Source organism: Phaenicophaeus curvirostris, chromosome 11 (genome assembly GCF_032191515.1).
Source record: "Phaenicophaeus curvirostris isolate KB17595 chromosome 11, BPBGC_Pcur_1.0, whole genome shotgun sequence".
Taxonomy (NCBI): domain Eukaryota; kingdom Metazoa; phylum Chordata; class Aves; order Cuculiformes; family Cuculidae; genus Phaenicophaeus; species Phaenicophaeus curvirostris.
Window position 1 is genome coordinate 5,964,558 of NC_091402.1, and position 17,901 is coordinate 5,982,458.

Consider the following 17,901-nt stretch of genomic DNA (forward strand, 5'->3'; position numbering starts at 1 on the left):
ACAAATAGAGCTTTGTCCTGGCAGTTTGTGCAGTGGATAATAAAGGTGGACAGGTATTACAACTATTATAGTTGCTTATTACAGCAAGCAGTGTTACTTAAGGAAAATGAACATGTTTCTATTCTCAGGAACCGATTACCAGGAATACACATAAAAAACAGTATATTTCACAAATTTTAGCACACCTCTTCTGTGCTTTGACCTTTGTGCAGGAGTTGCCCTGCCAAAGCCACCCTCACTTGCCCTCTAATTCTCTGCCAGGGCCTCATCCGTGCAGGGTCTGGATGGAGCTGCTGAATGGGTTGTTCACAGGAGTTACGGATTTTTCCAGACACTGGAGTGGATTTAGCAGTGCTGGGACTTGTGTCACGTGGGACCTCCTGAAACAGATATGCTGTAATAATTTTTATTCCTTCCTACTGGGATGAATTCCAAGCCAGTAAAAGGCAAACTGAATTAATTCAACCAGGCATATGCCACTGGAAACTGTTTACATTTCTTAGCAAAAATGGAGTTTCCCGGTCCATTTTTTAAGCTCTCTTCTCTCCTCCCTAAATGTACAGCGTATGGTAGGCACTGTTACAAGGATATGCTATTGACACTAGCAAGGCTCAACATTCTTGGAAATGAGTGAAATGCTGACTGTTTTTTATAATATTTTGTTATGCAGGAGAACAGGAAGCTATAGGGGCCCAGATTTGGGGGGTGGGGTGGTGTATTTTCTTCAACTCTTTTTCCACATTACCCAGTGTGCCACCTTTTTGTAGGCTTTGCTGCCGTGAATTCAAGAGACAGGCACCAGCACTCCAACTGGACTGCTGGACTGCTGGCCCCTGTCCGCATTCTAGTACAATTTTTATTGGCATTGGTTTGTTTAAGCTCTCTCAACACTTTATTTAAGCAGTGGAAAACACCTAAGACTTTTTCTTTGAAGCCAGCATAGGAACAGTCTCTTTTTTTTCTGAAGCACATCACTGCTTCGACATTCCCAACTGGAATTTCAGGGCCAGGCATCAGCATGTGGGAATGGCATTTGCTACTCTGGCAATGAGCAAACTGAACACTTTCTAATCCTCACATCTGTGGTACAGGGAGTTGGCAGGGTCAGATAAGTGTGTTCTCCACAGTAGACAGAGTAAGAGGAGCATCGTGAGCACTGCAGAATTTAATAGTGTGCACTGGGACTCTGGCCCATGCTGCGCTTACAATGGAATTTAATTTTCTTCCCGTGCAAACAGAAACATATGGGTTTGTGTTGAAATATGTGGAGGTGAAACTAAACAGAATACTGTCCTTGGAGAGAAATGAAGCAACACCCTAATGGGTATAAGGTGGTGGGACTGTTTGTCTCTCCTACAAAGCTTTATTACATTGCATGGGTTTTGCTTTGTCCCTTTTACCATTCTGATTAGTAACACTTACCTCACAGGCATAATTTTTTCATGCTGTTAAATGATTTGGAATGCACTGATAAAAACCGATGCCTCAGGGCTTATGATTTTTGCAAGTTTGACAAATACAGAGAGTAAGCCTTTGCTCTAGTTTTGGGGTTGTTCTTTTCCTTATTCTGTGCTAGTCAAGGAAATCAAAGACTTGTCTTAAAAACGTTGCATTGTATATTATTAGCGTGCTGTGAAGATGAAAGCTCAACGCGTGCTCGAGGTACAGAATCGTGTGCCTTTTCTGCAAAGTGCCTCTGTTGGTAACCTCGGTAGCCTTTCTTGCTGAAGTTGGAGGCAACTGGCTACTCATCTCTCTTCTGATCGGTGCTGTACTCGTGCACGTTCACTTCACCCAAACATCCCTCTGATTAGCACCTCATTTAGGCTGCTGCTAAAGGGCATTACCTCCATCAGCCTAGTTCTTAAAACTAGAAAGATTTCTTGCTGGGCTTGCAGCAGCCTGCAGCCTTGCTCTGTTTTCAGCAGTCAGGCAAAAGCATTTACAATTAACCTTTACTTCCATGTTAGTTGAATTTTACTCCTGCCTATGGAGGAGCATAATCTAAATGCTATTAAAATAGAGTATGACTTCATATTATGTGACATCTGGCGACTTCCAATTATCTGTGTTTTGCCTGCCTACGGTGAAAAGGCAATTACGTTCTTCTGGAGGATTTGCAGCAGTTTCAGAAGATATGATAATACAGTACTGAACAAGGGTAAGGAAAGACTCACGTGGGCTAAAAAGTAGAAGTCAAGTGCATACGTTTCAATCCTTGTTCAAATCTGAAGCTGTTAGACTAATCCTTTCCCATTACATACTGCTGACAGGTATTGATCAACTACCGCCTGTTTGTTGGGAAACATGAATCAGATGTGGAATCTACTTTTGTATTTTTCTTTTATCATACCGTCTAAAACAATTTATTTGTCAAGTCTACATGAATTTGCACAAATTAGATGTCTTTTGAAATACCTTGATACAGTGTCTGTGCTCATTGGCTCCAGTACTTGCGGAACCTCTAGACATTCATCTTGTATATGATACAGTAATTTTAACGAGATGTCATGCAAAAAGTGAAAGGGAGTTACTCGGCCAGATCTCGGGATATTGACCAACTTTAATTTTGTTCAAAAGCTGTGGCATAATGATTTCTTCTGTCACTTACCACACATCCTCTCCATTCATTCATCCATCCATCTTGACAATCCATATGCTAAAAAATGCTTTCGTATGCAGTAACTCACCAGATTGTGACAATTCCGCAAATGATGTGACATGACACCCAACATGTTGAGGATTTTTTATTTTAAGATGGTTACCAAGAAATTTATTTCTGAAGCAAAGTATTACGCTGAGTTTTGCAAACAGGGCTGTCCCGTAGTGTTGAAAAACAAGAGTGTGTTGGTCTGCAAATGCTGGTGACCGAGCAAAGCGTTTCCTTTGTTATCGTGCCGAAATGACTCAGTGGGGTACTCCACAACTGATAACAGGTGCTTGCACGAAAGAGTCCTAAAATTGTCTATGAGACTCTAATGACAGGCAGTAGTAAAATCCAAGCCATATGTGGCAATAAACACCATACTTTTGTGCTCTTGTGTCTCAGACTGAAGACAAATGGAGTCCCGCCCTGCAGTGAGATCTTTGCTGTATTTACTCATACCATGTAAAACAGACAAGTTATTTGTTTTGCTTACATATTTTTCCATACAGTAATTCTCTTTCCATTTAGTGATTGTTTTTGTTGTGTGTTTAACAAACAGCTGACAAGAACAGCTCCAGCATGGCCACGAGACCTTCTCCTGGTAAAATGGAATGGATCATCCCACTTATTGTGGTCTCAGCACTGACCTTCGTGTGCCTCATTCTTCTCATTGCTGTGCTTGTCTACTGGAGGTGAGCCTGTTCCCTTTTGATTGGTAACCGACTATGATTTGAAACATATTTCAGGTGGTATTTTTTAATGTGGTCCTGTGGGTTTTATTTGTATTAAATGTTATAGTGACAGATGCGTGAGATGCACCCGCTGTTTGAGTGCTAGAACAGCTCTCTTGGTTAACTATTCAGCTGTCCTAAATATTGATTTTTGTGTTGTGAAAATGAGCTTGGTAGAGCCAGTTCTAATGCCAATTATTTTTTTCACTATTAGTCCCTCTAATTTAGCTATAAAAAGGTATCTTTATCTTGGCCTTCAGGAAAGTTGCTTGTGGGAGAAGAGCCCAATGAGACCGGACTTGGTTCTATGTGCGGCTTTGCCACAGAGCTCCTGTGTGATCTTAAGCAGTTCTTTTCTTCCTTTGACTGTACTTCAAGAAAAGGGAATAAGCCTGTTTCTCCCTACATAGCAGTGTTCTGAGTAGTTCTTTAGCATTGCCAGAGTGTTCAGAAGTGCAACCCACAAGGTCTTGAAAGTAAAGATTGCTTTTTGCAAAGAGATACTGTCCTTTGCACCAATGGGTATTGGGTCAGTGGTGACTAGGATTAGCATCAACAGTTCCACCTCCATTTGATTTAGAGTGAGTTAAAATGTGCAGTACCTTGTGCTGGAACCAGAACCTGAAGACACCTCATTTGTCTGGTAGTGAAAGTTAACCAGGGATTAGCTTCAGAGAAGGTATTTAGGAACTATTTCAAAATCTAATTAGATGGGACATAAAAAAGTAGCTTTGGTGAGAAACAGCAGTCCATTGATTGTTATATTTGGAATATATAATTGGAAAACTACCATGTTGGTACACCCACTTCACTGACAGTTAATTGGCCAAATTGTTGAGGCTGGGAACATTTGAATGCAAATAAACAGCTGACAATAGACTTGTGAAAATGATTTCTATTAACATATGCAAGTAATTAACATTGTTGCAGTAAGACAGTGAATAAAATTGCAGTGATATGTGCACAGAAGCTGAAATTGGAAAGGTTCTGAAGAACCCATTGTAATTTCCTGTCCTTCAATATGTATTTTCTTCATTTCGGGGACTAAACTTGGTCATATTTACATGAGGCAAGCCCTTGCAGGGAATGGTATATCCTGAAGCACTGTAGTGAGGGGTTAATAATATTTATCTTACGTTGATACAAAACACTCTTCTAAGGAGGGATGGTTTTGAAATAAAATTATAGCAGATATTATCAAGAAGAATGTTGATACCTCTCATTGTTTGGAAAACATTTCCATTTCCTGCTATTTCACTGAAGGATCACAAGAAATAATTGCAAAATTGGTATTTAATTTGCTCAAAGAGTAACAGTACCGTCCCTGAGAACATATTAAAATTGATAAGTACTGGCTTAGTGACCAATAGAGACTAATTTTTGAATAAATTCTGGCTTATAGATCATAATAATACTCGAGTCTAAAATTAAGGTATGTTAATTCAATTTAAATACTTTTTCTCTTAAAATTCCGAACTGGCCACCTCATAAAATTTTTATTTGCTTCGTAACAGCAAACATGCACAAAAATCAAGGAAGATATATGAACAAAGACTTTAACTGAAACTACTGAAACTGAATTACTTTTCCAGTAATGTTTATTATTTTGTATAGGAACAGCAATTGTTTCTTATCTGCTCTCTGTAATATGCATGAGTAGTTAACGTTCACCAGTGGCTTTGGTAATATGAGCATTGTCATTAATACCTTTGACAGCAGCAGACCAATTTTTTTCTGTATAACTGATACTAAAAAAAAGAAAGGTGGAGATTAAAAATTAATACAGACACAGAAAGTGTGTCACCCAGCAGTCAGAAGATTTTAAAAAATACAAAGCAACAAATAGAGGAACAATAAACAAACGAGAGCACAAGGATGCTCGCTTCAAAACAGTCACCTGTGTCTGCCTTCCTCATTCTTAGGGGTTTTTAACAGATACCCAGGGTATATAAAGTTGTCAAAATGTGTTTTATCCTAAACCTAAAAGGAACCTAGAACACAAACCATCCACAGTAACATATCGCATAGTGCAGACCATGTCACTGAAGCAGTACTACAGCATTTTTTGTGTCCTTTTCAGCATGATTACCTTTACTTAGGTAAAATAAAATGTTTATATCTGTGAGTGTTTTAAAGCAAGGAAAAAACTGATCACAGAGTCCAATTTACAACTTTGAAAGAAATGGTGATCTGGATTTTCAGGAAGAAATACTTAGCTTAAAATGTAATGGGCAACATATGGAATAATTTGCTAAATAACACCATCAAAGGAAATGGCATGAAAGCGAATTTGAGACAGATTTTTCAGTAAGGGAAACATGGTATTGAAGTGCACAGCAGAGAAACACTCCTTATGAAAGGATAACCCTCAAGGGGACAGGCGTGCTGGACCAAGGCGTCTTCTCTTGCAGAGCAGTTCTTTGTTTTGGTGTGAGGAAAAGCATTACAAAACAAAATTCAGAGAACGAGAAAGTGCAGAAGAGACGTGGTTACCCTGTGGCAATATATTTTGAGGGTAAAACAAATGATATTTTCACTTTTGCAGTTTTGAGCATTTGTTGGATTAGATGATTTGAGACCAGAGGTGACATAAGTAGAACAATGAAGCAGAGCAAGGCCTTCTGCTTGTTTGCATTGCATCGATGCCCAATTATCCAGGGACCAAAATAAGGACTTAGGGAGATTGCTTGTGAGGGTTTGGCAAAGCATTTGTCTCTATTCGAATCCTTTGTAACTCATTCCACAGTGCAGCAATGGAATAAGTTTTGTGTTGATGTCTTGTTGTAAGGAAGGTCCATTTTCTATTCCCTTTATGTGAAAAGGAGAGGGATAGGAAGCAGTCACTGTTTGATGAAGCTTTTCCTTTCTTTATCTCTTGAGCTTCCATGCTGAGTTCATTTGAAACTTCTTGTAATTGAATGGATTTGGAAATTATCTGTGTCATTTCTGAATGAGACTGCCTTGTTTGCAGAGGTAACTTGCTGTTCTCAGTTCCTTTTCCGTGTGAATCCTGGACAAATGGCGAAAGAATATGATTGATTTTGAAGAGAAAGGGTCACTTTGGTCTTTTTAGTGTGATGGCCATCTCAATAATGAAAAGGGATGGGAACTCACAGGAAAGCAGCAGCCCTGAATTACCTTTCTACTAAAGTTGCCTGAATTCAGTACTTCTAATGGTACTGCTGCGCAGAGGGCTATGTGGTTTTAAGTTGGTAGAGTGGAAAATAAACTAGGTCAGCATAATGAAGCTGCAAAATTGCACGTCCTCTTATCCCAGAACAATGAGCAGGGCACCATCGTGGGATGACCAGGAGCCACAACGTTTGCTGGGGCTGATTGGCAGTTGGGCTTCCTGGGCAGGATGGACAATGGCTTTAATTTAGGTTGGCTTCTGTAAATCTTTGATTCCTCTTGAGGAAAAGGGGGGCCTGACTGATCCTCATTGTGGGCACGATGAACAGGACTATTGCTCCCAGGACATCTGATGCTTGAAACTAATTTCTTTTAGTATTAAGTTGAGAATTTGAGTCGTAGCAGACAGAAAAAGTAAGGAGACGAGGTCCCTGTTTTACTCCGTGCGTAGATTCACCATACGCTTCTGCAGTGGCACAGTGGTATTTCTTTTTCTGCTTTCATTCCTTTCATACTGTTCCTGAAATTATGTGCTGTAGATGGAACCACTGAGTATTTCAGAGAACTGTTCAAGGGGATTTTAGGATCGTTTGTGGGAGCACTCCTAGCTCATCTAGAGCCCATTAAAATGTGTGCACTCTAAGGTGCAGATTCCCAAGTACATTATTTTTGCATTTCTGGGTGTTTGTTTTGCATCTGTGATTTTATACCCCGACACAGTATCATGAGAAGCTTCTGCAGTTCTTCAAGGTCAGTTTAAAATTTGACTTGGATTATCTGCAGTCTTTGCCACTGTTATTCTCACAGCCTTTTCTACAAGCTCTGAGAATTGCAGAGTGTGTTTGGTAGTGACCTCCAAACTATATTGGGATTGAGTGTGACTTCAGTTTTTTTTGCAGCAAGGCGAGTTCCTATTGCGAGCTGAGCCATAATATGGCTTGAAACATGTCTTTTCTAGCACTTCAACTGTGTTCTGTGGCAAACTGAACAAGTCCTGAATGTTGACACTGTAAGGAAACCCAGGGTTGGTGCCACTTCCTTTCTCAGAGAGGTGCAGTAACTTAAGTACTTTGATACACAGTAAGTTCTGTAATCTTAGGAAAAAACATATTTTAGGGGGTGCCCAGTGACCTTCCATTGTTTGTTTTCCATTCTGATTTTTAACCTAAACACTACAGTGCTATAGACTGTGGTTTCCAAGGGAAAAATAAGCAGAGAATATTAAGAAGCAATTAAGATTTTAGAGTTTAGCCAACAGCAACTCTTAAATGGGAACTAAATTATAGCCATTTCTCATTTTCAGCCAAGAGGAAGAAATTAATTCACAACTATAGCTGGAGAGTTTTCTTTTTCTTTCTTTGAGCAGATATCATAATTCACCTCTGAATTATTGCTACCATCAACATCGTGATCCCAAAGACAAAGCGGGAATATTGTATTGCATTTCTTATTAAATCAAGCTGTTTATACAGTGCTAATATGTTTACATTCAGGAGGGATTTTTGGAACAACACAGCTGCTGCCTTTCAAAGAGCAAGCAAGCTTACATTGCTTGTTTATAGTCATATGTGTATATGAGACAGCTTGGGAAAAAAAATGCCTTTAAATTTCCTAAGGCAAAACTCTATAGAATTTAGTAGACTATAAGAGTTTTCTTAGGTTTTTGTGGAGCATCCTGTTGAACTGAACAGAATCCTTGGGACAGGTCCTGTGGCAGAGCCTTGTACTTTCCCAGCAGTGCCTTTCTGTGCAGAAGAAATGGCATTGTGCACCAGGCAATGTGGGTTCTTTCTCTGATGTGATCATTGATTTTATGTGTGACCCCGGGCCAAGTCACTTACAGTTTGACAGTATTTTGTTGAACTCGGTGGCAAAGACCTCACTGGGAGCAAGCTCAGGTGCTCAATATTTCCACATCTGAGTCCTGTCACGGATAAAACAGCACTGAAGAAAGCTGGTCAGCTGTATTAGTAAATCAGTTTGTAATATAGAAATGAAAACTGCAGTGTAAGACCAACGACAGTTGTAGTTACCAGGTCTGTTAACCATGACTTGGAAAACTGCCTTTTGGTGTCAAATTCTGGAGGACTTGCACTGCTCCGTAGCTTTGACAGTGTTAAAACTTCACTGGGGGGGGGGTGAAAACACCTGCGTGCAGCAGGTTGTAAAAAGTGGTGGCATTGTTATTTGAACCTATCTCTAGGTTTTATTTTATGAGTACACAATGTGTTGTTCATCTACTGTACTGATTGAAAAAGGAACATTGCAAATTTACAGACCATTGTAAAATTGCTTGCTTACAATGATAAAAGCTGCTTTCAGCTTACTCTAAAATATTCGTGATTCTGCTCATTTTCTCTCTCGTGGAGGATGCTAGGTGTTGATTTTAAGAATGCCTCAGGCACAGTTGCGTGAGTATTTATTTCAGCAGCAGCAGTTCAAGCAGCCTCCTCTTTTCCTGCCCTCGTTCTGCCCTTGTGATATCAATGCAGATGTTTGTGTAACTGTGTAAGGTGCTGGATGGAGAAATAATCCACATTTAAAAAAAAAAAAAGAGAGAGAAGAGGAGATGGGGGGTTTGTGCCCCTATTTAAACCAGATTAGCTTCCACTCTGGTCCGTGCGGTAACCGGAGTTGTATTAGTATAACTGAGGGACCAGGATGAGGCAGGAGAGATAAGGATGCTCACAGTGACACTGCCCCCAGGTGCTTGTGCTCAGCTTGGGGATGGCAGTGCTCCAGAGCACAACCCATCTGACCACAGAGAGTGAGGAGAATTAGCTGACAAGGGCAAGAGATTTCCTAAACTGGGAGACAGGTAACACCACAGGGAGACAAGGGGAAACATGGAGGTGAGTGGTATGCCTGAAACCTCTTGCAGCTTCCATCTCCTTTTTAGTGACCAGATGTGCCCTGGTCATACTGAACAGGGCATGGCTTTGTTTTCTTCTGGGAATAGGCACATCTAGTCTCAGACAATGACAAACAGCGTCAGGGTGATGGGGCAGATCACTGCTTGGCAAGTGAGATGCAGCCCAGCCTTATTCAGAGCCCTCTGATCTCCCTGCCTCAACCCAGGCAAGGCAGGAAAGGCACTTGAGCTTTTATTGCAGAAGGTCTAGGTTTTACTTGATTTTGCCAGTGCCAGAGGTAAAGGTACTGAAGTACTGGGTGCTTTTGTGTGCTGTATTTCAGAGTGCTGCTCGTTTTCATTAAAGGGGGGCTGACCTGTGATCAGGTCCCTCCTATCCCATGTGGGGAACCGAGCTCATCCTTTGCGCCAGCAGCAGGCAACTTGCTTTCAAGCCTGAAGCTTAGGGCAACTGCCCGTTGCTTGTTCTAGCTGTCGGGGTCGTTCTTTGAGTGCGTGTCGTTCTTCCATTATGAGGAAAATCAATATGAAAACTTCTCTGACAGCATCTCTTGCTCTTTCATCCAGCAATGCACAGCCTGGGGCAAGGCGGAGAGAGCCCGCAAGGAGATCCCTTAACGCCACAGCTTAGCATGCCGCTGCCGTTCCTCCCATTGTTGATTTGTGGGCTTTTATCATCTCCTCTTGCAGGGAGCTATAGAGGATCCAGCCCAGCTGTTTGTAAGGGTGGCTGGGTGCCAGGGATCTCTCTGCGCAGGAAGGGCTGAGGTAGGTGAGCGCGATTGTGCGCAGAGGAGGCCAGGATATCACACGCTCTGCACACTCCGCACAGCCGTTCCTTCGCCACTCCTTGCTCAGTAACCATTTCCCAAATGGCTACTTTAGGGGCTTTCAAAAATCACAAGAGTTGTCAGTTGTTATAGTAACGGACCCCCTGCTGCTGAATTGGCCCTGAGATGCCCATTTGGGCTTTTGAACAGACTAACTCATGCTCATTAGACAAAAAAGAGAGAGAGACAGATTCGCAGATGGAAAGTTGCCTTTTAAGCATGCTGTGTGATCCGTTAAGAGCTAGGCTGTGGAAAGGGGCATGTTCTCTCATTATATGCCTGTTACTTTTACTCTTCTTTAATTAACACTAGTTTTATTTATTCTTGCAAACCAGAATTCTGCAAGATTTCTGTTTCCTCACTGGTGAGGCCAGTAGTATTCTGCCACTTCACAAACCAACCATTTTCTGTCTTGAGAAAGGAAAGAAGTTGGAGAGAGATTTGCCAAACTTAAATGCAGATCAGCGATGATTTCCACAATTATCAGAATATCTTCAAAGCTCAGAAAATGGTGTTTTCAGTCCTAACTATACAGTATCAGGAGCAACATCAAAAATCAGTAAGCGCATTTTGACCCAGGAACATCCCATTTCAAGAAAATAACACAGTCTAGATTTTCCTTCAGTTTTAAACCTGAGCACTCCCATTGATGTTAACAGAGTGACTCCTGAATAAATGGTTTTTCTGGTTAGAGCCAAAGTAGAACCAATTTTCTAACTTTTCAGCTAAGCCTCATCTAAGTTACTTCATTTTCTAAAAGTTAACAACATGTTTTTCAGATGCTATCTGTCTCTAGAAATAACAAATCTTAATATTTATAGTTATCACCAAAGTAACAGGGCACTAGGATGCAGAAAGGCAACTACTTATTCCTAGAGTAACCAAAGCCATCCTTGAGCTGATGGAATGCCATAAATCAAAAGGGTAAAAAAGAGTTGCATCTTCAGGGAGGGGTGGACAGGACAGGGGACCCAAACCTGACCAGCAGAGGATTCCATCCCATATATGTCATACTCTGTATAAAACTGGGATCATGAGGATTAAGCCCTCTTTATCAATGGTGAGCATCCAGTGAGGGCTTTGTGTGTGCGTTCCTGAATCCAATTCCTAAATCCAGCTCCCATCTGCCTCAGGGTCCTGTCTAGGAACTTCCCCTGTACCTGTCCTGCACTGTCAGTAGTGACATAGTCGTGGGCATTAGATTTTGTATATTTGTATGGATTTTAGTATTTTCTTATTAATATTACTGTTTTCCTTTTTAATATTATTGTTTCGTAAAGCTGTTTCAGTCTCTGTCTTTCCTTCCTCTTCTCTTATTGAGGGGGGAATGGAAACTGGGATACAACTGCCTGTGTTCAGCTGCTAGCCAGGCTGGGGGACGCTAACCCAGGACACTAAATCAGCTAAATCAGAACACTATATCAGCTAGATCAGACCTTGCCTTTGTAAATTTGAGTTTACATGACTGAAGAACTTGTATCACCTTAGAAGGGTTCTCAAGAGTATGCAATTGCACTACCAAGTTACTTCTGGCCAGGTGCTTAAAACCAGGTTCTTCTATGTCATGTGTGTCCAGCCTTCATCTGAATTTCATGAAGCAATGTTCTCCTCTCATTTGTTCTGTAAATGAAAAGCAAAACTGGATTTGTAGCAGGCTGGTGTGTCTCTAGGTGTAAATAAGAGAAGACTGTGGTTGCTCTTGTGTGATTCACCTTTTCTAGGAAGAAATTGCTTAGAGCTGATGGGCAGACAGGGTTCTAGTGGAAGGGGAGGTGAGTGCTCTGTTACACGGATGGGGTCTGCAAAGTTTAAGTCATCTTCTGCACCCATTGTGCTGAGGATGAGGAGTCTTTGGCTTAAACTGCAGCAAGAGAGAAATTTAGGTTTGACGTTAGAAAAAAGCTTCATGATAGGAAAGACGATAAAGCGGAGGCCCGCAGAATTTCCATCGCTTTTAGATTCCAAAACAAGGTTATGCAGCCATTCATCACGAGCGCCGCAGGAGCCGTTGATCCTGCATGGGAGCATCGAGACCTATTCAGCATAGCTCTGCAGTGTGAGCTTTAAAGCACACATGCAAGCATGAGAGAAGGAATGGTGTAGCGTGATAAATTCTCCTGTAAATCACAGAGTAGAAGCCTGAAAAAGCATTTGGAAGACACGGTTCAAATGCATCACGTTTAAAGTGAATAATGTGGACCAGATAAAACAGCACATCTGAAAATTGGAGGAAGGAGAGAGGGAGGGCTCTACCTTTAGAGACAGAGTGAAAAGAAGATACAAATAGGCAGGAAAGAAACTGCAAAGGCAGCTTGCAGAGGACAACTGTGTCAGGAGACCCACAGGTTGGTGGAAGAAAATCTGTCTGGAGTTTCGTTCCATCTGTTCTCCTGCAGCAGGGAGCCTAAAGTAGGGGAGAGTTAAGAGTACAGCAATGATTTGACATTTAAAAACAAAACTGAAAAGAATGGGCTGGTATAGCTGCAATTTGTTGCCCCCATTATGTGTTATCTAAGGCACCATCCCTACAGCACATGTCAATGCTGCCCTGTTATCAGTTGTGAGTGCCCATAAGGCCACTCCTGGGGCCAAGGGCAAAGCCCTGTGCAAGGTAGACATCCCTGGAGAGGCTCTTTTGTGAAGTATTTTCTTGCAAAGGAGACAGGGAATGGCAATTGCTTGAAGCACCAAGATTTCACAGCTGTGAAGCCACCCACCCCAGCAATCCTGATTCCTGCTGGACTGTGATTGTTTTTAATAGTGCCTTTAAATGAGAACTCTCGCTCTGAAACATGCATGTTCCGTGACTCCTTGGGTGTTTGTACCATGCGGGTCAGTTGTGCGAACATCTTTTCTGCAGGCACTTTTATGGATGTGACCATTGAACTCGGTAGGAGCCCACATCTGCATCACCTTTAGTTTGAAAGATAATGTCAAGCATAAAATCGTAAGTCAAACAACAGGAGAATACGTGCTTCGGTTGTGGAAGACTGGAATTGTAATCTCATGCTGATGGTCCTGAAAACTCCCAAACAAACAAAGTATAGGTTCTGTATTTTCAGTTTGCTATAGGATGTGTGCTGTAAGGGCTGAGACATTAGGCTGTGCTTCACCCTCAGGCTCACACAGGCCATCCCATTCGTTAAAGAGGATAAAGTTTATGTAAAAGTCTTGGCAGCAAGTTGGAAAACTGCTATACACACACTCCTCGCTGCATTGTTTAGAGGTGTAACAACATTTCCCCAACATTTCCAGAAATATTTCCTTCTGCAGGGAGAGCAAAAGGGAGCAGTGAGGGCAGCTGAGGTCAGGCAAGGAGGGATCTGTGGTGTGCTGCAATTTATCTTTCCTGGTTTGTTTCTGTGGAACAAATTAAATGGATTAATTGCAGCCATTTTTTTTTCTGGAAGTGACTTCCCCAGTGTTGATGTAATAGTGAGGTCTTGGAAAGAAAGCGAGATTTCATCTGAGCAGGATTAGAAGTGGTAGTTCACAAGGCATAATTTTGAATGTTTTTAAATGTTCAAATGTTTAAGTTAAATTTTATCAAGAACCGTTTTGCAGGGGCTGAGAAATAGTATGCCATGAGGAGAGGGATGTGTTTTCTGATGAGCACAGAGCTGGAGGATGCCAAGTGCCACTGCCTTCTCATACTTGCCTTTTAGGTCTTTTGTAAGGAAGGAAACTTATATACGACTTAGAAATTTTTGAACTCTGGCTTTTAAAGCTATAATCAGTGTTTTTAAAGAGAAACAAATTTCATAGATGCTTCTTGTGAAATTAAATCACTTTTTAAAAAGGACTATTCCTTAAGAAGATGGATGAATTCTGTTCTTCTCTGCTCAAAGAAACCATTCATTAACCCATTGTTGTTTGATCTGTCGCTAGCTTGTGTTTCCTATTGATCTATTGCCAGTTTATATGTTTTCTATAATTTTCTTAGTATGTAAGATTATGTGTTAAAGTCTATACAGGTATCTCTAGAGTAGATTCCCTCTCATAAATTGGTAGGTTCAGAGCTAGAGGAATGTCTTGGACAAACAGGGAATGAAATATCCTATAATACAAGTAGATGTACCCGGAGGGAACAGTATACCTCTGCTGTGAAACTGTGAATTAACCGCAGCAACCAGATAAATTATATTTTTTTCTCCTTGTAACCATAAAATATAGCTATTGAAGGGCCCTGTGCTGTCATGAGTCCCACAGCAGCATTTGGACTAACATTAGTGCTAGCTGTTTCACAGCAGGATGTGGTCTGAGTGTAAAATCATAGGCTAAGAATATTAAATCAATTCAGCAATCTTAACTGGTTGGGTAAATGCTAGGGATCAGCAGCTGACTGAAACAATAACACACAGGGGTAGGAGTTAATTTTTACTTTTCTTAAAACCTCTGCAATTTGGGACAAAAAACAGCACCTTGGAATGCAGAACACGTTGCGCTGCGATCACGAATGTTGCAAGTATGTGAATACATTCAGTTCATTGTAGGATACTTGAGTTTGTTTAAAAGAAAACATTTCTTCTGTCACAACAAAGAGCATGTATTTCACTCTGCTGACTTCCACATTAAAATCCATTTGAACTCTTGACGTTCAAGCTGAAACAGGCACAGGTGCCATGCCTAGTAATCAGCTGGTGAGTTGTTCCATGTGTTGGAAATCTTCTCTTTTCCAAACCAGAACAAAAATGTTTTGGAATATCCTGCAAAGTGACATTCATAAAGTAACATAAATAAGCCCAATTTGAATTTTAAAAGTATTATCAATCCTAAAAAAAAAAAATCAAACATTTTGCAATAATGGCGAATGGTCTATTCCCTGAAGGTCTAAATTTGCTTTTAATTTTCCTTCTGACCAAATTATCATTTAAATGGATATATTTCTGTACAGTGATTCACTGTCTAAAACCATTTTTAACCACTGTCAGAAAGTTTCCAGTGAGTGCTGGTAAAATGCCTCACATTTCGTAGCAGCATGAGCTTATCTCGTTGACTCCCATGACAGTTACGTTTTAAGCTGTTGTGGATCAAGGCATGTTCTGTCATGCCACAGGGTGGACTTGGGACTGTGATTCTGCATCACTGCAGGTGGGGACATATTCAAGTCGTGGGTAAAGGGACATCTTTCTTTTTGCACAGGCATGAGGCTGGGGATCCCAGAGCTCCTCAGCTGGAGCAAATTCCTCAGCAGCAGTGGACAGAGGCAAAGATGGAGCTTACCGCTGCTGATGGATTTTTGGCTTAAATGTGGGGTTTGAACAGGAGTGAGAGAATATGTGTCTGCAAGGCAGGCAGCAAGGGTGCGTCTCCTACAACTACCATAGGAAGGGACATCTGCCAGCCCCACAGTTTATTAGGAGCCCAGCGGTTCATCAATGGAGAGGATTTTATGCTGTTAGAGAAGGGATCAAATACACTGTCCTGTAAGCTTTCCAGCTGTTTTTGAGCTTTTCTTAAAGTATTCATTTCCCCATGGCCATTCCAGTAGTGCTGAGAGGAGGTTTGTGGAGCAGTGCAGCAGCAGGCGTGCAGGTGAGGGTTGCAGAAGTTGTGCAGTGCCAGAAGCACTGGGGGGACAGGGGATTTCCAGGCACAGCGTAACTCGAAACAGTTGTAATTTATTCATCAGAGTCCTATAAGTTTCCTAAATTTCAGTGATCAGTGGTCATAGTAACTGGTGTAACAGACATGAAAGGAAAGCTGTGAAGATGCAGTCCTCATTCCTGTCTTTCTTTGAATTATATATATTTATTTTTTTTTAATAGAAGCCTGGGACATAGACATACAAAAATGGTTAATCTCTTTCCATTCATACAGCTCCTCATTTTTGAAGCATTCAGAGTGCTATTTCAATCACAGTAAATGAGTTTGCTTTGCAGTTTGCTTTCCGAAGCCTGCAAATGCTCTGTGAGTTTTGTGAGTTGAGGATGAATCTACGCTTCTTTAGCCACGTAACTGACATTTGCAACAGCAGAAAAAGATTCTCCTGGCCCCAATATCATTACGGGCTTCAGATGCATTTGAATGAACTGTTGTTCAACACTTTCCTTACCGTTATATGTACAAACGAGCCTTTTAACTTAAAAGGGCTTTTCCTGCAGTGTTTGTTCTTCAACAGGATTTTCTGTAGGCTTTGCATGACAGAAGTTGTAGTCATATTTTTCTGCTAACGCCTTGTCTCCCCACACTTGTCCTGTGCCCTTGTTCTGTCTAATTTTGGGAAGCAGGAGGAGGAAGGGAGAAAGATTACCAGCTTGTCAAAAAGGACATCTACTTGGTTCACCTCTGCCAGGGCTACCCTGAACACGTTTGGTGATGTTGAGGGGTGTGTGCACCTTATAATTATCAACAAATATTCTTTATTAGAGAAAAATTCAATAATAATTGATAATTAAGTAACACCAATTGCATGCACAAATTGTCATACTTTGACTTGGATGGCATTTAATACTGAATCTGTCTAGATAACGCAATTGTATCTTTGTGGAGATCAATACCAATGAATAAAAAAGTTGAAAATATTTTTAAAATAATTTGAGCAAAGAAAATATTCTCTTTTCTTTCTGAGACTGTGGAAATAAAGTTTCTGCTTTCTAAAGCATAATGCAGTAATTAGGAAATTTGCAAATGGAAATTAGCCTATGTTGGTCTTCGTCTTTATTTATGTCGATAAATGGACTCTTTAATTAGCATATATATTATTCATGTTTCAATATAATCCATTTTATAAGTCCAAGTTCAAATACAAAAATCAAAACCTTATTGTTCATATGCAAAGCAGCTAACATAGATGTAAAGATATGAGGTGAATTGAAACATTCATATTTCATAAGGATGCAGTCTACATTTTCTGAAATTATGTCTTGAACTCTTACTTTTTCTCATTTGCATACATATTAGTCCCTCTTTAAATGATGTGTTAATTCTATTCATTAGACTTCAGTGAATGCTTCTAACTCTCCTGATAATCAAGCGTAGGTCCCTGGAAAGCAAATTATGGACTTCCATGTTGCAAAACCCATTGTAAATGTGACATTTATCACTGCAAAGCCAACTCATGTAAAGCACTGGGCTGCAGACAGGAGGGCAGAACCCTTTCTCTTACGCTTACAGTAATGATTGTCATCTGTGAATAAGGATCTGGCACCAAGTCCCTGATGTCTCTTCAGAAATGATTGGGCACTTCACAACCACAGCACCCTCTTGATGGTAAAAATGCCAGTTAGCTCTTCGGGAGAGAAAGAGTAACTTGACTCGAGTCCTCACACAAACGTTTTTAAGAAAATGAATGATCAAGAATCTTCAGTTCCCCATAATGTGGTGGTGGAGACAAGAGTTTGGGGACCTACCAGGGCTCTGAAGTGTATTTGGCTGGTAAAGCAGGAGCCTGCAGGCTTGCTTTGCTGCTGTGCAAAATGCATTTGTGCTTCCACATCTCCGAAACTATGATCCTGATAGCAAAAGTGTGGAGGTGACAACAGTGCCATAGGAGCCCTTGCTCTGGGTCTCTGAGCCACATCCTGTAGTGAACATGGGAACAGTCTGTGGGAAGAAGGGGGAAATGAAATCACTTTTGACTTAGGTGTCTGCTGCTGCATTTTGATTTGCCAGGCTGTAACAATTCATCTTTTTAATTCTAGGTATAAAAGCATTGTTATCCCAGTGGTAAACCTGAAGTGATAATTT

General features: G+C 40.9%; 1 protein-coding gene across 1 annotated transcript in view; it reads left to right on the top strand.

Moving 5' to 3' along the window:
• PTPRG (protein tyrosine phosphatase receptor type G) overlaps nt 1-17,901 on the top strand; it is a 415,153-nt gene that overhangs the window by 340,811 nt on the left and 56,441 nt on the right. Inside the window, exon 13 of the mRNA XM_069865996.1 lies at nt 3,207-3,339. Within this exon, the coding sequence (XP_069722097.1) occupies nt 3,207-3,339 (133 nt within the window). The remainder of the gene's footprint in view (nt 1-3,206; nt 3,340-17,901) is intronic.